The 25,191-nt window shown below is 38.1% G+C and overlaps 1 protein-coding gene across 2 annotated transcripts in view; it reads left to right on the top strand.

Moving 5' to 3' along the window:
- LOC134649557 (acetylcholine receptor subunit alpha-like) overlaps window positions 1-25,191 on the top strand; it is a 92,536-nt gene that overhangs the window by 48,845 nt on the left and 18,500 nt on the right. For both annotated transcript variants that reach the window (XM_063504333.1, XM_063504332.1), the window contains exon 6: window positions 13,750-13,886. In XM_063504333.1, coding sequence (XP_063360403.1) covers window positions 13,750-13,886 — 137 coding nt within the window. The remainder of the gene's footprint in view (window positions 1-13,749; window positions 13,887-25,191) is intronic.

Raw genomic sequence — 25,191 nt, 5'->3', positions numbered from 1 at the left:
TTGCGCGTGAGATGCCTAATGGCATCAACAACAAATGGTGAAATCAAAATCGGCCTTTAGAAGGCTTCTCTGAATACATATTGATCTCATATTTACCTTACAAGCAGTACATCGTACTTGTCGAAATGAGGTTCAATTGAGATCAAAGTGAAATCATTTAGTTAATTTTTCCATAAGTTTTGAATCATTTAGTTTAGTTAGATGATGTACCTAAGCACCTTTTTAAGATTATAGTTGCCATCGACTTACGCTATATCGAGTATCGACTTACGATAAACCCTGTTAGAAGTACATAAATCTAATTGTAGATAACACACATATCATAAACCCTCTGTGATGCCTTCAAAATCCGTAAATAATGGCCAACATTACAATAGACTTTTGTTTTGTTACAGCAAATTAAATTTCTTATCTGTGAAAATGTTGTAATAGCTTCATTCTAAAACACTCGTGTGATTCTATTATGAAACTCACTGCGTTCGTTTCATAAACCCACACTCGGGTTTTAATGCCATTCATTATGTATCAGTCACATAAACTACTATTAAACAATTGTAACATTACAATAAAGCATCCTCTGTTCTGTACGTACCATAAGCTTCAATATCAACCGCCACCCTCTAACGCTTTTTAACTCAGCGGATATATTTAAGTATATAATCCTTAATCTGAATGGTTTCCACCTATTTCAGAATAAAAAGCATCATGACTGTAATTTTTCGCTGCAAATATTTCCATCGAGTTTATACAAAATTCAGATGAAAGGAAACGCTTAAACGAGTGTTGAAATTTTAAACCGAGACGTTTAGCCTCTTGCTGTTAAGGAAACCGTCGCCTTAGGGAGCGCAAGTTGTTAAGGTGCTTTTACATCCGCGGGCGTTTTTATTCAATCGGTGATAAAACAAAAAGCCGTTTCTCTTCACTTCTCAGTTGAAATGTCCTGCTCTGTCTTTCAGGTTTACAATTACATCTGAAAGTATGACACGTAATCAGATAATATGCCAGGTTTTGTGAATGCTCGGACCTATACCTAAGAATAAGAATAAAGAATAAGAAACCATTTATTGACATACATAAAATAGATAGGTTAATTACAAAATATCAAAAAATTGTCATGTGCGGCAAAAGGGATGGGCTCAGCATACGCTGCGTCCGCCATTTCATCACAAATTGCCTGCGCAGCGCTGATTTTGCAGTCCGTCCCCTTCACTGAACCACATTGATATGTATGCGGGTTAAGGGATTTTTTTTAACCAGAGATAGCTTGTATGTACACCCAAAGCATAAAACAAAAAACAACTACAAAGATAAACGTCTATAGTTAAATTAAAATTACCTATTCATGTTGATTTTGTTATGTTAGGTAATTTTTTGAGAGATTAGTACCTATAAGATGCGAAAATATACGAAACAACTATTTTTCGCTTTTTCCTATCTACTACTACTATTACTTCCTACCTAATTGTACCTAGTCCAAAGTCTTATTGGTGCTAGTCCAGCAGAATGTTGATAACAATCCTTATCATTTTTAACCTGCATTATCCTAGATTTATTACGTTATCTCAGCTTTCACTCTTCCATAGATTAACCAAAACCAAGTCCTCTAAAAGCCGTAGACAAATGATAGCCGTCTACACTCGATCCTCGGCTCATCGTCATTAATAGCGGCCAGTAATAAATGGGCGTCTAAGTAGCGCGAGTAACGCTATAACAACGCTCTTACGGAGTCGTTGTAATCACGATTACAACTTTATTCATTTTTAGGGTTCCGTAGCCAAATGGCAAAAAACGGAACCCTTATAGATTCGTCATGTCTGTCTGTCTGTCTGTCTGTCTGTCCGTCTGTCTGTCCGTCCGTATGTCACAGCCACTTTTCTCTGAAACTATAAGAACTATACTGTTGAAACTTGGTAAGTAGATGTATTCTGTGAACCGCATTAAGATTTTCACACAAAAATAGAAAAAAAACAATAAATTTTTGGGGTTCCCCATACTTCGAACTGAAACTCAAAAATTTTTTTTTCATCAAACCCATACGTGTGGGGTATCTATGGATAGGTCTTCAAAAATGATATTGAGGTTTCTAATATCATTTTATTCTAAACTGAATAGTTTGCGCGAGAGACAAACCTGTAACTTCTAAAATAAGAGAATGATAAAACTAAAAAAAATATATGATGTACATTACCATGTAAACTTCCACCGAAAATTGGTTTGAACGAGATCTAGTAAGTAGTTTTTTTTTATACGTCATAAATCGCCTAAATACGGAACCCTTCATGGGCGAGTCCGACTCGCACTTGACCGCTTTTTTTATATTTCTTTTCAAGATTTTCCTTTTTATTTTATTGTACTTTGAATATGGCACGACAGAAAATCATGGACGCCATAAAGCAATCATTACTTATATACTTAATAATTATCTACAACACGTTGAATAAGTTGGATTTTGTCACTATTTTATGAGGCAAAAGTGAAAATAATGAGCAGTTTGTCGTATTCACTGACATTATTATATCGGCAAAAATATGTCTTATATGTGATGTCTGTTGGACATAATGCCTGCCCGAATGGTCTACAATTGAACCATTGCATTGACCTTGCCGCCTTCATTCAGACCATCCCGTTCCATCTTATTAAAAATCATAATATTTATTACAGACAAGACAAATGACTGTCCACACTAGATTCTTGGCTCATGGTCATTAATAGCCGCGGTCTGTAATAAATGTGCGTCTAAGTTACGGCGCGAACAACGCTATAACGACGTAGTTACGACGTCGTGAAAAATTACAACAACTTTATTGGCTTTTCTTGGTCGTACTTTGAATATGAATGTCATGAGAGGAAATCAAGGAAACCATAAATCAATCTTCTTTTTTAATGTTTAATACTTATGTAGCACATTCCCATCGGTGCCCCACTCATGTATAGCGGCGGTCACGTGGGGCAGGGACAAATGGGAATACACCGATCGATTCTGAGACTCAAGTGGCAAGTGTGAAAAATGACAGCTTAAGCCCTTATCATCGTATTATCATGATATACTTAATAAAATATGTCCACTGTTAGGCATCTACTTTTTAAATCTCTAACGCTAGTCATAGTACATTGTCCCCTCGTTCAGTACACAACCCGTTTCAAATTGTTAATATTTATTACAGACAAGATAAATTATTATTGTTCGCACTCGATCCGCGGCGGCTCATCGCATCTTTATGATTGCGGCCAATAAAATGTTCTTACCCTATATGAAAGACATATGTAACTCCGTATAAGATGAATAAAGTCTAAGGAAAAAACGTGCCTCGGAAATCAAGAAAAAGTCATTCTCGAATAGATGGCGGCCACACCTTTGGCCTATGCTCGGCTAGATGGCGTTGGCGACACCGTTTGATATTAAACAATTTTAACACATAGGTGTTAGTGAAAGAACATGGGTCAAAATGATATAAAAATAATAAAATAATTTATCCATATATGTACATTTTTATGATAGTATTGTACATTTTCATTTTGAGTTTTAATCGTGTGTCGATAGATGGCAGTAAATTTACTGTGACTACTAAATTTACTATGACAGGACCCCTCTCTATACTATCTATTCTCTTTGCCCTATATAAATGCAATGCACTAGTCACAACGCAACTCACCAGCCGAATCCATTCATGATACTAGATAAAAACTGTTTCTAGCCACTAAAAGGAAAAAGTTGGTTACATAACGCTCAGCTTTACAATAAGTAATAACGACATCGTTATGCGGTGAAAAATTACACCAACTAATCGGCTTTCCTTGTCCGTACTTTGAATACGTAATGACAGGAAACAGCGGGCCATCGATCAATCAATTCTTATCCTAACTGCCGTATTCGAACTTCAAAATATTCACAAGAGACGACACGTACTAGATCCATCCTAGATACGTTATAGTTTAGATTTCAACCAATGTCACTTTTACGATAGATCGTGTTAGATAGGTATCTATTAGATTTTGAAATTAGAACACTATGGTCTGTCAGAAAATGCCCTAAACTTTATGTCTTCTTACCTTAGCAATAGAACACAAACAGTTGTTGTAAACAAAACCCAGTCTAGCGGAGCTGTAGTCCAATTAGGAGTGCCGCAAGGTTCTATTTTGGGTCCATTCCTGTTTTTGGTTTATATAAATGATTTGCCATGTATAGTAGAAAATCTTTGTGAAATAGTTCTTTTTGCTGATGACACATCATTACTTTTTAAGGTTGATCGGAAATCTACCGATTATAGTGTAATTAACAGCACACTCGTTAATGTACTTAACTGGTTTACTATGAACAATTTGCTTCTTAATGCTAAGAAAACCAAATGTATTAGATTTTCTTTGCCGAATGTTAAACCAGTCGATACTAAAATACTTTTGAATAATGAATGCTTAGAGATGGTAGATAAAGCTCTGTTTCTTGGTTTAACATTGGACAAAAATCTACAATGGAGTCCTCATATCGGAACACTAGCTAACAAATTAAGTTCGGCCGCTTACGCCGTGAGGAGAATTAGACAACTGACTAATGTTGAAACAGCTCGCCTTGTTTATTATAGTTATTTTCATAGTGTAATGTCATATGGTATTCTGGTTTGGGGCAAAGCAGCTGACATACAGACTATATTTGTCTTACAAAAGAGAGCCATTCGTTCTATATATAACTTAAGAGCGCGTGAATCATTAAGAGAACTTTTCAAAGAAATTAATATTTTAACTGTAGCTTCCCAATACATATATGATAGTATTATTTATGTTATTAAGAATCTAGACTCCTTCACTAAGAATTCTGATGTCCATAACTTTAACACTAGAAATAGAAATAAGCTTGCTATCAGAAAGTTTCGTGTCCGTAAAGTACAAAAGTCATTCGTTGGGCAATGCATTCATTTTTATAACAAGTTACCTGAGAATGCTTTAAGATTACCCTTTCCAGCTCTTAAGAATTACTTAAAAAAGTCATTGATGTTAAAAGCTTATTACAGAGTCGAGGACTACTTGACAGACAAACATGCATGGTCCAAACCAGAAACTAACTAATAAAAAGTAGTAGCAATTAAAAACATTGTATTATGTATAGAGTTATAGGTGACACAGCTCAGGTAAGCAGGAAAGCACATCAAATATTATATGTTGGTAATTAATAATAATCAATCAGATTTATATAATATGTTTTCCCATTTCTTTTAATAACTTTATTTTCTTTTCCTTTTGTAAGAATTTGATATGTTTTCTGAAAGAGCTACGATTTTGTATGATTCCATGTACATATGTATATTTTCTAAATCAAATTTCTATTACACCTTATGTGTATAATTCCATGAATTCTATAGTAATTTAAATTGTATTTTTTCCCTTATTTTCTCGTAATGCATGTTAATTATAAGATGTAATTATTTTTGAAAAGATGTGTCCCGCCGAGTTTGTTGCCGGTCCCATATTGGGATACCCTCCTCCAATTGAGGGGGGATTTAAATCTTCTCGGGGCAGAGGTGTAGGGTTGGAGCCGGTCTACCTAGCTTTATTTGACGTTCATAAGCGCATTGTAATTATGCCTACTTGAATAAACTATCTTTTATCTTATCTTATCTTTATGTGAATTAGATCTCTAAGTAATATCTTGTGGATATCGTTCAAGAGTATCTCCAGAATCGCGGAAATGTCAAATTTGACAGGTTAGATCTTAAACATATCGTTATCGTATCTTGGCGATGTCTAAAAGATATCTAATAGGTGTCTATTACAAAATCAGAATCGGGCCCTAAGTTTATACTTATCACGTCCATGTGATGGATTTTGGCCACTATGCTAAGAGACGAGCGACAAAGCTTGATTTATAACGTCGGAGGTTGGATTAGATTCAACAAAGCTCGATTAATTTTAATGCAAATAGACTTACTCAGGTGCTTATTATTATTTGCACCTCCATTTTGGGTTTCACGGCTTTGATAGGCTTGCGTGGGGATATAGATCCAACACGTATAGGCCCTTTGGAGAGCTTTAATGTCATGTAGAACTCAGGTGTTTATTATTATTAAGTTTACTCTTATGTACTAAGTAAATTGTTTAACCACTATACCCATAATCTCAATTTACTTATTTTCCTACATTCAGTATCTGATAAATGTAGAAACATACCATACATATATAGATAAGTTATGTACTTATGTAATACTTGTTAAATTCTAAACGCTTCTCACTGCACCCACCTGTACATTTTTCTGTTTGACCTTATGGTTGGTAGAGAATTCCATGAGACGTTAAGTCCGCCATTTGTACCTTTTTTAATGTGCAATGAAGTTTATATATGTCACCGTAAAATTGTAAACACTCGTCATATTATAATCTCGCTAGTTACATTATAAACTGACGGTAGGGAGATTATAATCTAACCTAACCTACGTTAGATTATAAACTAACGGGTTCACAATCTTACGGTGTCATATATAACAATTAATATGTACTACATATGTATAGGGGCGCCTAAGTGTTTTAAGCTCTGTAATTCTGTGATATTTAATGAACAAACGAACAATTGCAATTCAACCACGCTTGTAGCATTGAAACCCGTACGGCTACCATCAGTTTGGCACTAACATAAACGTAATCGAGAACGTAATTTACTTTCTATACATCTCGCTCGTACTCGCATATTAGTGCGAACGAGATGTATAGAAAGTAAATTACGTTCTCGATAGGGTATATGTCAGTTTGGACACTGTCAGTGACTCATGGTATGGGTTCCGTTCGACTCTGGCTTTGACTAACCGGCATGATCGTAGCGCGGAAAGTGGGTAATGCGATCTGCAAACATACTGTGTAAAGGATGACGCTTACTGCAACATGCCGGGGCCGAAACGAGAGTTGGCCGGCCCTCGATCATCTAATGTTTTTTTATAATTATTTTACCCGTTAAGCGTTCAGAGAGTTGCCTGGATATTCCTTTAGTATAAAAAACCGGTTAAGTGCGAGTCGGACTCGCGCACGGAGGGTTCCGCACCATCAACAAAAAATAGAGCAAAACTAACAAAAAAAAACAAGCAAAAAAACGGTCACCCATCCAAATACTGACCCCGCCCGACGTTGCTTAACTTCGGTCAAAAATCACGTTTGTTGTATGGGAGCCCCACTTAAATCTTTATTTTATTCTGTTTTAAGTATTTGTTGTTATAGCGGCAACAGAAATACATCATCTGTGAAAATTTCAACTGTCTAGCTACCACGGTTCGTGAGATACAGCCTGGTAACGGACGGACGGACGGACGGACTTACAGCGGAGTCTTAGTAATAGGTGTAGTAGTCTTAGTAATAAGGTATCAAGCGGGAGGCGATGACTGAAAAAAAAATTTTTTTTTACATGTTCATGTGACCAGCTGACGGTGATTCCACCGCGATACAACCGGCTGACGATGTTTTTTATTAACAATAGCACCTAAACTATCATCTGACAAAGTATCAAGCGGGAGGCGATGACTGAAAAAATATTTTTTTTTACATGTTCATGTGACCAGCTGACGGTGATTCCACCGCGATACAACCGGCTGACGATCTCTTTTATTAACAATAGCACCTAAACTATCATCCGACAAAGTATCAAGCGGGAGGCGATGACTGAAAAAATATTTTTTTTTTACATGTTCATGTGACCAGCTGACGGTGATTCCACCGCGATACAACCAGCTGACGATCTCTTTTATTAACAATAGCACCTAAACTATCATCCGACAAAGTATCAAGCGGGAGGCGATGACTGAAAAAATATTTTTTTTTTACATGTTCATGTGACCAGCTGACGGTGATTCCACCGCGATACAACCGGCTGACGATTTTTTTTATTAACAATATCACCTAAACTATCATCTGACAAAGTATCAAGCGGGAGGCGATGACTGAAAAAATATTTTTTTTTTACATGTTCATGTGACCAGCTGACGGTGATTCCACCGCGATACAACCGGCTGACGATTTTTTTTATTAACAATAGCACCTAAACTATCATCTGACAAAATATCAAGCGGGAGGCGATGACTGAAAAAAAAAAAATTTTTTTACATGTTCATGTGACCAGCTGACGGTGATTCCACCGCGATACAACCGGCTGACGATTTGTTTTATTAACAATAGCACCTAAACTATCATCTGACAAAGTATCAAGCGGGAGGCGATGACTGAAAAAAATTTTTTTTTTTACATGTTCATGTGTACAGCTGACGGTGATTCCACCGCGATACAACCGGCTGACGATTGTTTTTATTAACAATAGCACCTAAACTTTCATCTGACTAAGTATCAAACGGGAGGCGATGACTGAAAAAAAATTTTTTTTTTACGTGTTTCGGTGGCTGCCATTCCTCAACCCACCAACGTAGCGGCAGCTGACGTCCACGAGGGTTCATCATATATGGCCGTTAACCAGTATACGAGTTTTCACCCGGGAGGCGATGACTGACGAAATTTGCGCCTGGCTCGTGGACCATTTGTTTGAGGCGTAATGCGTAATCATTTATAACTTTTTGGCAAAAATTCAATTTTTGGTACAAGCTTTTATCGCTGACTGTGCTTTTCTTACGACAGACAACTAATACTCATCGAGACAATTCTAAAAACCCCTAACACAATTAGGTTGCGTTGTTTCATCACAGAGTTCCTATAGCCACCTCCTGTCTCCATCATCAGATCAGTTCGATAGTACCATATTATTGTATTGTCATCAGAACTACATAGAGCTGCCAATTTTCATGGCGCTACGATCCTTGGAAGATGGTTAAATTAGTTACCTTAGATTTCATTACATAGTTACATACAGGTCGACCTAATAAAAGCTTGTTAAAAATATGTTCAATTAGGTAAGCGACACAACACAAGCGACAGTGTAAAATCACACTACATACTTTATGATGATGAAGATGAAGATGATCTCCATGAGAGGACACATGAGGGAATCGACAAAACATCTCTTCTCTTCTCCGCTGGATTACAACAAATGCTATTATTTGATTCCTGCGCTCTCGTCTGCTCTCGTCCCCGCCTCAGTGGAAAGGCAGCCTTTTCTTCGGTTTTGAAGCAAATAGTAATATAAATTGTGACTTTCTTTTAGATTCAATCACGAACATTACACTCAACTCACCCAAAAACCTATTTGAACCCCAATATTATCAAAACATAGCTAAGTCCGAGTTGCTTTTTTAGGGTTCCGTACCCAAAGGGTAAAAACGGGACCCTATTACTAAGACTCCGCTGTCCGTCCGTCTGTCCGTCCGTCCGTCCGTCCGTCTGTCACCAGGCTGTATCTCACGAACCGTGATAGCTAGACATTTGAAATTTTCACAGATGATGTATTTCTGTTGCCGCTATTTATTTATTTTTTATTTATTTATTTAACAATATATTTACACGGCATTACAGACAAGCCAATACACCGAGAAATTAAAACATTACAGAATACCCAGTAGGTATACAAACACATAAAACATTTAACAGATAATAAATTAAACACAAGTACTAGACAGCCTGTCATCCATCAACTCGCAGAACCTTAGACATTCACGGCATACAGTCGCCCATCTCCAAGCAAACAAGTCACATTCAGGTGCCGATGTCAGGAGCGCATTGAGCAGCGTCAGCGCACGAAAGAGCGGCGAATTCCTATGCGAGACCGTGCGCGCCGCCGGCACTGCCAGCAGTGGACGCGCTCGCGGTCTCAAAGTGACTTTTGGCAAGTCTGAGACGTACAGCCGTAAGACTCGAGCCACAAGCTCCGGACAGTCGGACTCACCGCGCAGTATGCGACAAGCAGTGGTCAGCAATTTGTTGTTGCGCCTTACCTCTAAAGAATTATATCCGAGGCACCCGAGTAAATATTTTGTTGGATACATAAAAGGATAATACCCAAATCTTTTTTTAAAAAAGAATCTTAGGAATGCCTTTTGGATCTTCTCCAGAAGCAAGGCATAAGTGGGCTCGTACGGGTGCCAGATGATTGCCGAGGCCTCAAGCTTACTTCTGACCAATGCGCTGTAAATCATCCCTATGGCTCCAATGTCCCAGAAGTCCTTAACACTGCGGATCACAAAGCCTAGTCTCTTAAAAGAACTATCCGCTAGTGTACGAATATGCTCGTGAAAGCTCAGGCGTTCATCAAAGGTCACGCCAAGATCCTTTACGGAAAAGACCCTGGCGATCACTTCAGTTCCCAACGTATACTGCTCAAGTAAAGGGGTTGCAGAACGGCTAAACGTGCACACAGAGCACTTTGACGTATTAAAAAGCAGCTTATTGGCTATACTCCAGTTAGTAACTGAGATAATATCCTCTTGAAGAGAGACACAATCCGCTCTACTCTTTACCCCATACACAAGCTTCAAATCATCAGCGTATAACAAACATTGAGCTATAACAACAAATACTAAAAACAGAATAAAATAAAGATTTAAGAGGGGCTCCCATACAACAAACGTGATTTTTGACCGAAGTTAAGCAACGTCGGGCGGGGTCAGTACTTGCATGGGTGACCGTTTTTTTGCTTGTTTTGCTCAATTTTTTGTTGATGGTGCGGAACCCTCTGTGCGCGAGTCCGACTCGCACTTGGCCGGTTTTTTAAATACAACCCTGCCCCTTTTTTATCAATTTTGTTTTTCCCCGTTTGTGTTTATGTCCCTTAATAAACCCTCGTTCATTATTCATGGTTGTAGATTTATTTCACCAATATATATTCTGTCTCACCTCTAGCCTTCCTTTAATGTTTAATGCAGTATCTACTTTTACGTACTTTTTACTACGTTGATAGATATAGGTGTAACTTAACTGACCAATTATATACTTTATTGTAACGAGATAAGGTTTAGTATTGGCACAGTGTGTTTATACGGAGTTTATGTGGAGTACTATCAGTATCGCTCTTATGAGTCACACGCTCATATGGGAGCGAATTTTTGACGGCGGTTTCTTGTGAGTTTAATCATTGCTCGAAGCAGTCATGAGCAGAGTTCGCTAGAACGGTATAACTCTAATAAGTAATAATAGTCAGTTGAGTTGGTTTTTGCACTTTGCAGTCATCACTTTCCCCCCTATCTAATCAAGTAATCATATTTTTCACTTTATCAAAAAAAAACCCGACGGATCGGAAAGCTTGTTTGTATGTTTGATTTCAAGTAGATTTTTAAGGACTTCTGATAAGCCAGTGATGGTTATTAAATACAATTTTGAGGCACAGAGCTTACTGCTAATTCGCTGAGTCATTCAAAGCTTTTAATGTCCAAGTATTGGCTTATGTATGTATGGAACAATAGAGGATTCAAGATGAGTCCGTAAAATGCCTTTGATTGCGGCTTTACAAAACTGATAAAAGGCCGCCATCGCACTCAAACGAGTCTAAAGTCCCGTAATAAAACGCCGGTAACACTTAACATCTGGTAATGACTTATGCTTTTCCAAGACGAGAATTCTATTTTACATCTTTCGCAATAGAAATGACTTACGTTTTTGTCTCAGGAGAGTAGTAAAAGTTGCTTCGGTCGTTAATCGTCGCGGTAAAAGGCTAATATTTGAGCTGTCCACTTTTCTCTGAATTGCGCCTTTTATTTGAATTTAACGTCGCGAGGGGCGCCGCAGTAACTTTGCCATTCGAAGCGGGAATTCGCTTACAATGTTTCTCTTACCTTGCCAATCCTTTTAAGAAGTCCTTCATGGTCCAAGGTTGAACTGATTATAGAACAAGCGATTCATTTGTAATAGGATTTATTAAAAGTTTTATTTCTTTTACATACATTTTTGCGTAAGAGAGTAATCCAATCCAACATTATTTCAAAGTGTTAATGTGGTTAATATAAACCTGCAAAGGCTGCGACAGCCTAACGACACTACGAATTAAAGGATAAAATAGTCGTGTATTATCAAGGTTAAAAATCGAGGTTTGTAACATAGCTAGAAATTGATTTGTCGTATTCTGTTTACAAGATTTGGTACCAGCAACAAACTTCATCCAATAAGCCAAAATATTAGTGTATTTTTTTCCTAAAGATCGCAAACGAAAGTGACGTGAAGTGTACTTCGGGCACGAGGCTTAAAATGGCTCAACTCAATAAAACAATACCTGCCGAGACTAGAACATGCGGGATATTTCTCTTCCCTTATATTTCCATATGACGAAATCACTTTAAAATTCGCATGAACTCACACACCCTTTTATTCGTTATTCGTTATACTTTTGTACATTCGTACAAAAGCCAGTGGCAGAATAAAAGCCCGAACCATTATCGGTTCGGGTGTAACTCCAACAAACGTTTAATGAAAGTAGGGCAAGAATACAAATGCGACGTAGACGAGTGGGGAATGTTTTACTTTTTTAATTTAAACCTTGTACGGTCGGTTGAAATACGTCCCAACTCTACGTGGAAAATGGATCAATAACTCGTCGGCTAACTTTTTGGTAAATTATTTTAATTTTTAGCATACGTACATAAACCTAGTATAATATAAATATGTATAAATCTTATATTTTGTTGTATGTTGTAAATACGTTTTGCACGAGTTATGAACGTAGATACGGACCCATTCCGTGACGGATGTAAGCTTTTAAGTAAGCTTTTATATAGGAATGTCGTACATTAATACTCGTACCTACATCGAGCAAGGGATAAGCGGTTTACCGCGAAAAGGGATGTTGGGAGTCGGATTTGACAATAATTTTATGATATAAGTATGCTGTGATTGTATATCGCTATTAATTATTTGGCTTAAGGTACACTTTCGTTTACAAAATAGACCCACAAACCAAAATAGTCTATTATATTACATGTACTATATATACCACAAAATAAATAATAGTACTAGATACAGAAGACTCACTCTCTAACAAAGCGCGTCTGTTACGCTCAGGACAGATATGGCCACTAGGTGGCGACAGCGCCAAGCGCGGCTTATGGCTAGCCACCAAAATTGGTGTGGAACGGATGTACTTTTAGCTACCTGTAGCAAAGCGACGAAATCGCGGAGTGAGCCACGCCTGACCTATACCTATATTATTTTAAGAATTAAAAAAAAATAGTCTATTTACTTATGTTTTTACAATATTATTAGGATAATAATTAATAAATATTATAAACAATCATGGAGCTAGTTTTAAGATAGAAGTCGTAAAATATTAATTAATTCAAGCCGAATTTTGCCTTAATTTAAAGATAGTTCGTAACGGGCGGTGGCGACGTCACCGTTGCGAGGACCCATCCAGGCCGCATAGCCAACGTGCCAATACGCTTACGCTCCGTAGCGATCGAAACGCAACTGTCACTGTCGCACTTATAGTGAAAAGAGACACAAAGCACTGCGTTATCGAAGCGATAGCGATTGTCAGCTTGGCTAGGCCGGCCGATCTACTCTCTTAAAAATAATTTTATTATGTTTGTTTTAGAGGAGTTTTATAGTATTGTCACCATCATCACCTCCTAGCCGTTTTCGGCCACAGCGACTGCTTTCTACTGCTGAGAGCATCGCTGGTGCGCTCTCAGGTGACTGACGTAGCCAATCTTTGCAGCAAATGTGCGGCCACACTCGCTGCAGGTCAGCACCCCTCCGACGTAAATATATGTGATGGCCACAGGTGGTCTGGCCTTTAGCTCGTCACGCTTAGTGTCGAGTTCTGTGCGTCGCTTGGCTTCAAATTCACGCACATGCGTCTGCACAATATAGCATAGTATTGCATAGTATTGTAATAGTTGTTTCTGTCAACAGGTGACGCTGTCGATATCAATCCTCATTAGCCTCCACGTGTTCTTCCTGCTGGTGGTGGAGATCATCCCCCCCACGTCGCTGGTTGTGCCCCTCCTCGGGAAATACCTCATATTCGCTATGATACTGGTATCAATCAGGTAAGACATTCTAAACTTAAGGTCACTTAAGGTTTTTAGGGTTCCGTACCCAAAGGGTAAAAACGGGACCCTATTACTAAGACTCCGCTGTCCGTCCGTCCGTCCGTGCGTCCGTCCGTCCGTCCGTCTGTCACCAGGCTGTATCTCACGAACCGTCATAGCTAGACAGTTGAAATTTTCACAGATGATGTATTTCTGTTGCCGCTATAACAACAAATACTAAAAACAGAATAAAATAAAGATTTAAATGGGGCTCCCATACAACAAACGTGATTTTTGACCGAAGTTAAGCAACGTCGGGCGGGGTCAGTACTTGGATGGGTGACCGTTTTTTTTGCTTGTTTTGCTCTATTTTTTGTTGATGGTGCGGAACCCTCCGTGCGCGAGTCCGACTCGCATTTGGCCGGTTTTTTTTATACTACTTCGGGGGCAAATATGCACAAGGCGTTTTCTAGGTCATAAGGGACAAAAACACTATTGTCACAGTAAAGCAGGGGACCTAAATGTACTTATGAGATTGTATACCCTCGGTTTTAGTTTACCAACGACGGTAATGGACATTGATGTGGTCCCCTGCTGTAGCGTGACGTGACGATGAATCGCGTCGTTGCAGTGGATGACCACTGTCAAAGTAAAAAGGCGTCCATACAGCTCGTCTGATGGTAAACGGTCACCGGTAATCGACGCTTGCACATTTTTTTTAAGAACTCCATACGGTAGTTCTAAATGACAATAGACATCACGATAGCGCTCGACGATTCTTACGCGAGGTGTCAGAAAATGACGTTTAAAACGTAATTGTTTTAGTTATTAAAATAATGTGTGACGACATTTCAACTGTCATCAGCCGCACGAACGAGGAACGGTGGATTTTAGAGAAAAAAAGTCTGATTCTGTTTTCGTTAATACATATGTGTCATTTAATTTAATACCTCAGGTACGATCCATGAGAGCTTTTAATTTGTTAAAAGCATTCTGTTGGTAACGTAGTGGAGTTATACCTCGATTTTTGAGTAGAGCGTCTGTTTCTATTATGGTTCACGTTAAATATATGACAAGTATTTTTCGCAAGTGACATTTCATATGACATGTTTCATGCAGTTTCATTACACGGTGAAGACCTCTTCCGGATTCTCATTTCACATTCAGCATTTGACGTGGAATATTAATAATAGAATAACAGCTAACGTAATTATTACTGCCTATACCACGGTTCCGCGTAGCTGGGGCGTCATTCTATCAGCTTACCGAGCACGAGAGAATATCGACTTCGGAGACCTCTACTAAATAGACAATCGAAAATATCATTAAAACGTCGAGACACTTCTAAAAAATATGTCTAAGTTAGATGGTCGGAAACTCACAAGTCTTACAACGACTCTACTAGTGCTCTACTACCACTCATGTACCTCATTTTGACGTCTAGGTACGCATTAACAACAAGTTTCTGTTAGACCCAATGGATGACTGGTAGAGAATACCTTGAATGAAATGAATTCTGCATCCGGATATAAAGTGTATGGCAATGAAAAGTTACTATATTGGCAAGAACGAGGTCTTTTCTAATGTGTATGAGCACACGAGCTCAACCCATATGTACCCGTATTTTTTTGTCCGTTTAGGTAGGTAGATATCAGTGGCGGCGCGTCCATAAAAGCCGACTCCCACCGGCTTGCCTGTTTTTGGATGTTTGAGCAGAGTTGTAAATATGTAAGTCAAATTATGCTTGGCTATGGATATGTTTGACGCGCCGCCACTGGTAGGTACGCATAGTTTTTGTAAAATCTTGCGACCTTGTTATAATTGTTGTTGGAGCGAGACCTCAACTCGCTCGCGCGTTCATCGAGAAACGGCCTGGATGTAATATCGTTTAATATTCCGTCGGTTTGCAAACAAGGGGACTTCCGTAATTAGTCCCATCTTAATATGACATAATCAGCGTACGCCGGCGAGGTGTATCGTATTAATTCCCAATTCCCACGTATTTGCTGCGGTCGAGTCTCCCTCCCATGGAGTACCGCACACAGATTCCGCATTTTCACGGCCGCTTTAGACAATTTAGCACTAATAATTGCTGGCCCCAAGAATTAATGTCCCGGCATAGACTTTTGTTTGTGTGATCCACAGACAAGACATCCTCTAGACTGAGCATAGTAACGCTACCCTGTCTGCCACTATATACGGTAGTTTTACTCCATTTTCGAGTCAAAGTGTCAGAATCCCGTGCCGTGATTGGTCCGTGTCTTTGAACGGACCAATCACGGCACGGGATTCGCTCACCTCGTCCCCCCGCACCCCCGTATTTTTGGCAGCATCAGTTTCATGAAATAATTGCTCTAAACTCCGTCTAGAGGATTCCTAGTCAATGGTGTGATCTGATGAATAAGTACCTGGAAGTATTTGCTTCAATGTTGTAAACGTACCTACTGTTTATCTATTATTGTATTTATTTATCTATAATATTATTAAACATTTTTTACCGTGGGACTACGTCGACTACGAGTATTACCTTGATTTGTGTAAGATTGTGATATTAAATGTATTCGTTACCTATGAGGTTTTTGTCTAAACACTCACCATCACGAACACAAAACACTACACAAATACTAAACTTCTTATACTACGAGTAGTAAAATACTATTCATGGTCTTTAGCGACATCAAACAACGTCGTTTGCCTGGATACCGCATAGTTAGATTCGGCGACCACAACACACACACACCACAACCACAGGTGAACGCTCCACAATAAAATTGTGCCATGTGCCGTAAGTACCGCATATTGGTAGGTACTAAGTTGCAAAGGTACATAGGTTTTACACTACAACAGCCTTTGTTTAGCCCTATAACTCAATTTTATATTATTTTATATTATAGACATACACAACTGTTGTGCTTGTGTGCACCCATTTTTGAATTAGTACGGGAGCGTCAATGTGTGGTGACCCCTTGCATGCTCCATTTAGCAAGTAATCTATGGTCCCTCCCTCCAGGAACTTTGATTCTGCCATTTCGGGTAATGCGGAGGGCCATCGAAATGATACAGGCTATTGAGGCTATTGCGCGTATCGATAAATGATGGGGCGATTTGGGTCATCCCGAAAATGGGATTATTAAATGTAGGTGGACGTGAGATTTACGCAGTCCGTCAACGACTGATGGATTGATCCGATGGTGATAAACATTACGTTTTTTCGATATAAGTTTGTTTGTATATATGGTCAAGCAAATCTTGTCAGTAGAAAAAGGCGCGAAATTCAAATTTTCTATGGGACGATATCCATTCGCCCCTACATTTTTCAAATTTGCCGCCTTTTTCTACTGACAAGATCTGCTTAACCATCTATAAGTAGTTTAAACTTTAAACGATTATAACAAAATAAAATGTAAGAATACATAGTGCGGACTTAAAGCCATTTTAGCAGCCTTACCAGTTTAGTAGCCTTACCACGAGTTTGATACTGACATATTCGCTAACGTCTACGTAACTTACTTTCTATACATCTCTCTCGCACTAGTATGCCAGTACGATCGAGATGCATAGAAAGTAAGTTACGCACAGGCTCACGCTAGCGAATATGTCAGTGTCAAACTCGTGGTAAGGCTAAAGGGCATTGCCTTTCAGTAAAGTAAAGGTAAAGCAGAGAGAAGTTGGGGATGCTGCTTTGCTGCTACGTATTTAATACAAAAAAAGGAAGAAATAAATAATAATACAAGTATGTAAAAGGTATAAAGTCATGTCATTTGATTTGCCATGAGCCTACGTTCATACGCCTTAATGCTTTAGTAAATGTGCGAGTAAAATACTTAAGAAACACGTATAAAGTAGGTCTTCGTTTTGGAACAATGATAATTATATTAATAAGCCTTAATATGCTTAATTGGTAAGCGCGACTCCAGACGTGTCCTATTAATTCCCAATTTCCACTAGTTAGCTGCGATATAACAGGCTTCGACGTGACAAAGAAGCAACCACAATTTAATAAAATAATAATGATTAACAGCGCCACATAAAAGTATTTTTTGACTCAGTTAACCTTTTCGACGCCGTGTCAAACACAAAAGCTGTCACGCTGACGCCACGTCACCGAAGTGTCAAAACTGAAATTGAACTTTATGCATATGCACGTAGGTAGGTCTATGTTGCTTAATCGGTCTTTGGCGTTGAACCTACGGTGCGGATATATCGGTCATTGGCGTCCAAAAGGTTAAACAACGTTGCATACAATACTTTTTCTATGACCAAGCACTTACTTTGAAATGAAATTGTAAATTTAACAAATATTTTTCATTCAAGAAGTAGCAATGATGGAGGGTACGGGCGGAAAAAGAATGAATAAAATTAACAAAAACATGTCTATGGCTCACTTATTTGTCAGAGATGACATTTAATTAAAATAAGGTTGGCAACAATGTATTTCATTCAATATTTTTTAAGTGATCAATACACGAAGTATCGAAAAAGTGCCAAAAAGATACTGCGTGTATGCACAAATGCTTTTTTGGGGAATAGACTATAAAGACTTGTCATGACAACTATAAGGTAGGAGTTTAAAGGTGTGTGCACGACCCTTTAAATGACAAATAAAAGTACGGGAGTAGAAAAAAATGTTTAACAGCTCCACACAAAAAAAACAATAAAACAGCAGGTTCCGTCGTGGCCTTTCCTTAATTCAAAGCTTAAGGTCCGCGTTAATATGATGAATGTATTTGTGACGCCGCCACAAAAAAGGAACTCGGGGAAAAATGTTGCGGGCGTCACAAAAAGACGAGATTTTTATGTTAGTAAATTACAAGATTAAATGACATCTCGGTTTTGCACAGCTTTTTATTATTAAAAACCAGGACGTAAAGGCGCTGTTTATTAAATTTTAAACGGATTATGTCGCCTGCGTTGCCGTATATCATCGTAACATCGTGACATGTCATCGTGGCAAGCTAAATCCTCCTCCTTTAAAACTCTTCTTTTCCTAAACCAAACGTAATTTCAAAATTAGGGTTGAATCAGCTATTGAAAACATTTCTACTTTACGAATTTATCTTATTTTAATATCACTATTAAATAAGTGATGTTTATCAGATTATAGTTTTCTATAATTCTAGATATCACTGTAATGTACGTCGTATTAGGTACAAGTAAAGGAGTTACAAATTCAACGCGAGAGGTATAAATTATTTGACATAAGAAACAATAAATGAAACAAATAGATGCGAAACGTATAGGCTTTAAGAATATGGGCCCGATTCGGATTTCGAAATAGATATCTATAAGATAGCTTTTAGACATCACCAAGATACGATAACGATATTTTTAGGATCTAACCTGTCAAATTTGACATTTGCGCGATTCTGGAGATACTCTTGAACGATTTCCACAAGATATGATTTAGAGATCCAATTCACATCTAATAGATATCTAACTCTATCTAACGTAAAAGTGACATTGGTTGCTCGAATTGAGCTGCAAAAGAGAACTAGTAGAAATCTAAACCATAACGTCTCTAGAATGGATCTAGTACGTGTCGTCTCTTGTGAATATCTTGAAGTTCGAATACGGCAGTCTGTCGTAATTTTGTTCATTTATCACCCTTTTTCGAAGGAAACGCGATCCGACCGTTTAGACCCTGCTGAGATAGCGAATTCCCAGTCGCTTAAGAACACAGATCAATTTCTTGCCTACTAGACAGAGCATTTCAGGACAACTCGCCACGCGTTAGTGCTCCCATAATGAATAATAAATAACCTTTACATTTTATTTGCACATTCCAGCGAAAAAATAGTTCCAGGTACTTATAAAAATCAGTAGGTACATGTAACATGAGTTATTATGGTTATATTTTATATTTTATACCTTACATCATTTTAAATAAGAGCTAATGCTCTTCAAACTGCTGGATCTATTATAATTCATTCCTTCATCCATTTATAAACGCTGAATAAAGCTATAGAATGTAGAATATGTGGATGGTAGTCTATGGATCACACACACATTCGCACTTTTCGTATCCGCGCCCCGTGATTAACTTCGCTCAATAAATCTTGATTAATTGCTGTCTTCGATGCTCTTTATGCATGTGTGTGTGTGTGTGTGTGTGTGTGTGTGTGTGTGTGTGTGTGTGTGTGTGTGTAACTATCACACACTTGAACTATTCCACCGTTTACACCCTATTAACACAACAACATTTACCCTTGTTTGCGCACAGATTTCATTTCGGCTTGTTTATATAAATTAACTGAGGTTAATGTAAATATTTGGAGAATTAACGATTCGAGATTGTAATTATGAGTCAACAGTTTAGTTCCTTTACATCAATAGAATAGAATAGAATAGAATAGAAAAGTTCTTTATTATTTATCATTTTTGTTACATACAAATATGTCCGCCAAAAGGGGTGTGTCCTTAATGTAATGTGTCTTAAAGATCTATACATTTATTTTATGTCGTGTAGCCAATTTGCAGCTCACAGGAAAGTGTTATAACCTACGTTAGTAATGTAATCACACTTTTTTTTTTATTTTTTTTATTGTTCCTTAATTTTATTTTAAAATGCGTTCCCTTGAAGGTAGACTCCTTTTACTCACGTATTTATGTCTATCTTTTTTACTGACGTAATCTATTTCGCCGATTCTGTTGCTGTACATCATCGGGTTGTATTGGCCGTATTTAATATATTGTGGACCAGGGTTTTCTAGTCCCGGGATGCACAAATTATTTAGCTTATCTAGCATGTCTCGGTGTAAGTCATGAATTCTGAGATGCCATGGGTCTTCATCTAGTAAATCCCATAACATTTCTGTTGGTATTGAACGAGGAAAACCTCCCGCAGACTTAAGAGCCATGCGGTATTGCCTTTCAAGCGTTAAAAGGTTCGTCTTACTTACTCGAGGGAGTAGTTGTACTATTCCATAATCTAGTATGGGCAGGAGACATGCCTGAACAACCTTTAGTTTGGTTTCTATGTTTACATTGGAGTAGTAGCAGATTATAGGTGCTAACATTCCTCTGACACTTTTAGCTTTTCTTACAACGCTTTTGACGTGTTCGTTCATGCTCAGTCGTTTATCTAATTGGACACCTAGGTATCGAACACAGGTTTTGTATTCAAGATGGACTCCTTTTAATTTGACTGTCGGTTTATAACCGTTTGGGTTACGTACACTGCGTGCTCTTTTATTAGTGAACATTATGCACTCTGTTTTATCAACGTTGCAGCGTAGTCCCCAACGTTCATAATAATCGACTATTTGATTGGCAGCCCATGTAGCGCGCCGTGTAGCTTGATCTGGCCGAAGTGCTGAATTTAAAATACACAAATCGTCGGCATACTGTGAAAGCATCTGCCCTGCTATATTTGCCTTCGGTATATCATGTACATACAGATTAAATATTAAAGGCCCCAGGATAGACCCTTGAGGCACTCCGTGCGGGACTTCCACTTCATCTCCAGTGGTTGTTCGGAACCTTCCCCGCACCTTTCGATTTAGTAGATAGTTTTCAATCATTTTAATGATATTATTACTGACATCCTTTTCCATTAGTTTGAATGTGAGGCCTTTGTGGTTTATTGAATCAAAAGCCTTACTCAAGTCTGTTGAAATCATAGCAACACTGTGCCCTTCTTCTAAAGCATCTGAAATATACTTTGACGTTCGTAGAATCTGTGTTCCTGTGCCTCGTTTGTGCATGAAACCGTGTTGGTAATCCGGAATTAAATGTTGACATGCCTTTAGAATGCGGCTATATATAATTTTTTCGCAAATCTTACCCATAACGTTTAGTAAAGTAATGGGTCTATAAGATTTAGCATCCTTGTAGTTTTTCCCAGCTTTGTGTAGAAAAATACATTCTCCCAATTTCCACCTCCTTGGATAGTAACCGGTTATTAGGACGTAGTTTATAACTCTAGTTAAAGCCCAATAAAATGCAGGACCCGCTAACTTCAGTGCATCTACTTTGATTTGGTCTGGCCCAGGTGCTTTTTTATTTTTAAAACAGAAAATAGCTTTTTTTACTTCTAAAACATTACATTCTTGAAGTGGTTGATATGGAGTGTATTGTTCATTACCTTCGTCTGTCTCTTGTATCGGAGATTCCTTCACTATTGCTACATCGACAAGTTTATGTATAGTGTCTTTTTCAGTATTACAGCTTTCAAGATATGGGAGTCTTTGCGGTGGTTTTTTCAAGGACTTTTGAATTCTCCACATTTTTGTTCTATTATCTTTTGTGTTTTCTATTATCTTTATCCACGTAGATTCTCTGTAGTCTTGTAATGCTTTTTGAAGTTGTTTTTTAGCGTTATTGTAATTGATTCTAGCTTGCAAATGTCCACCAGTCCTCTTTACATTTCGTTTTGCAGCGTTGCGATCCTTAATCATGTCTTGTATTTCCAATGGTAGTAATTCTTTTTTATCCTGAATCTTTTTCGGAACGACAATATCCAGAGCCATTTTAACAGTTTTTTCGAGGTTTTCTATATACAATTCACATTGTTCGTCGGTCTGTAGCTGCGCACTTGGGTCGATGTTATTTTCAATTAGCTCTATGTAATGCTTGGCTAGACCTTCGTCTTCATATAGCAGTCGCATGTTTCTAGTTTCATTTTGTTCTTCCTCCATGTCAATATTTATACAGAAAAGCCAGGGCAGATGATCTGAAGATATTGATTCAAGATGTTTACAATGTACGGATGAATGTCTTACTTCTCCAGTAATAAGAGCTACGTCCAATATACCGTTTCCTGCATGGCATGGCCTTGAGGGTAGACCAGTATGTCTTAATGTACACAGGCCATCGTCGATACGTTTTTGCACTTCTAGTCCAGCACCAACAGTTCTAGTGTGATTCAACTGTAGCATTCGTAGATTTAAGTCCCCGATGTTAACTGCATCGCTGCTTTCAAGGAGATCTTCTACCTCTTCCCGAATATTTCTATAGCCTGTTATGGGTATATATATGCCTCTTACTATGATAGATTCTCCAGTCTCGAAGTTTGTCGTCAGTTTAATAGCCACCCCCTCGATTTTTCTATCATTGTTACCATGCCCCGGTATTAACTCAACTTGACTCCATCGCAGCCCTTTTTTTAAATATAGAGCGGTTCCAAGATGAGCTTCTCTCATATCATATAATTTGTCATATCCATTTATGTTAAATTTCTGTTTTTCGAAATCAACTTTACATTCGTTTAGCACTATTATGTGTGGATTTATTTTTGTTATTAGGTTTTTAATTTCGGCAAATTTGTTTCTAACTCCCTGAACGTTACAATGAAAAATTCTGAGGTTCTTAGTTGTAGTTCTCTTGCCTTTATTATCCATTTCTGATAAGTTGAATGAGTTGCTGCATTTGTTGTTGCATCTGTTTCATAAATTGTTGTTGCATTGTTTGAAACAATGCAAACATCTTGTTTATTATATCTTCCTTTCCTAACAAGGTTTCCTCCTCCTTCGTAATTACCTGAGCGTATGATGTTCCTGGTTTCGCAAGACCGGATGAAATATGTTTTTTCTGTTGTCCAGGTTTGGCATTAGGTGTTGATTTTTCTTTTTTAGCTTGTTGAAAACGAAGTCTTCTTTCTCGTTGTTTCTTAATTTCCTCCTGAAACACAGGACATTTTGCCTGCCTAGCAGTGTGCCCCGGTTGACGACATTTTGAGCATATTTCTAAGATTTTACCTTCATCGTTCTGTTCAGTCTCGATTTCGGATATATGTTTACGTCCACAGTGAGCTTGAACATGGCCGAACTCTAGGCAGTTTTTACATTGAGTAACAGCTGTTGGTTTTACCCTGTATTTTTCTATTTTTACCTTTTGGTATAGGATAGTTGTGATGTTTTTAATATCTTTCATGTCCGTTTCACCGCTGAATATTAACACGAGTGCCGAGTTTCGTAGTGGTACTGCCCGTTCTGGTGTCATACCGTATCTTTCTTTAATGTCCTGTTTTATTTCGTCTTCATTGTAGCCACTGGTTATGACTCCTTTGGCTACAACTTTTTTTGACGGTTTCCTTTCGAGTTTGGTCCCATGTGTATGGAATTCAAAGCCTGGCCGTTTCCTCAAATCTTCTATTAGTGTTTTTCTGTTTTCTAATTGTCGCGGTGTGAAAAATAGTTTCCCGGAACGTTTATCTGTTTTTAGGTCGGAATTGTGTAGACATGCTATTTCGGTAATATTTTTAAACATATACGTTGATTCTACCCATCCTTCGTGTGTACATACAACAGTCGGTAGTTTTTTATGTGGAGTTGTTTTCTGCTGCGATTCTTTCTTTGTTGACTGATCACTTTTTATTTCCGAAGAAGGTTTGTTTAATTTTGCATTATTTTTGTCTTGTGGCCGTCGATCTTGTTGAAACGATGCACCCGGTTTGTTACCTTTACCTCTTTTGGGGACTATGTCGCTAACAGGCGATGTTGCACGTTTTCGTGATCCACTCATGCTTGCTACACTATTTTGGTCGAAAGAGTTTAGTGACGCGTTTTCCTCATCAACTAACATGTTATCTTCAAGATTTCTGAGCGCATCAAACCTATTTTGAGTGGGCACCTGAATATTTTTAGGTTTTGGGTTGTGGGTATTATTGAACTTTTCTATGTTGCTCTTTTCTTTATCGCGCCGCATTTGTTGATGATGGTTTATAGTGATCCATTCACCGACGCGACGTATTTTGGGCGAATCCCTCAGTGAAGGGCTCGTAGCAGTAATTTCGTTTACTGTACCGCAGAACTTGCATGCTATAATTTCTTTATTAACGAATCTATCTTGATCTATTACTCTGGTGTAAGTAGGCTGCTTACAGTCCTTTCCCGTGCACTCTGGGCCACGCCCCTGTCTTGTCTTATTCTCTGCAACACAGAACGTGTAGTATTTTGTCGTTGTTATCATTTGGTTTGTTTCTTTATTTCGGGAAACTGTTGTATGCGCAAATAACTTGACGCATGATTTTTTGTCGCATTTTTCGCAAGAAAGTACTTTAATTTTAGTTTGATTGTCCAACCAATCGTAGAAGTTTTTTATTTTGTTATCTGTGTCACAGTGGTAGCACTTCACTATGTCACTATTTGTATTCGTGTCGTACGGATAGTTTACTAACACATCACTTTTATAATTCGACATATTGAAATGTCTGTGGTTTATTTATTCGTAACGAATAATCAGATCACACAAGAACCATCTCGAACAATCACTTGTTATGTAAACAAGTGGCCGAGACGACACCCGGTAACAGGAAAATAGGTACAATATAATTGTAACTGATAAGCGATTGAGATGCAACGCAAACACGACCGCTCACAATGGC

This window comes from Cydia amplana, chromosome 7, assembly GCF_948474715.1.
Source record: "Cydia amplana chromosome 7, ilCydAmpl1.1, whole genome shotgun sequence".
Classification (NCBI taxonomy): Eukaryota; Metazoa; Arthropoda; class Insecta; order Lepidoptera; family Tortricidae; genus Cydia; species Cydia amplana.
This window is presented reverse-complemented; position numbering and strand designations above follow the sequence as displayed.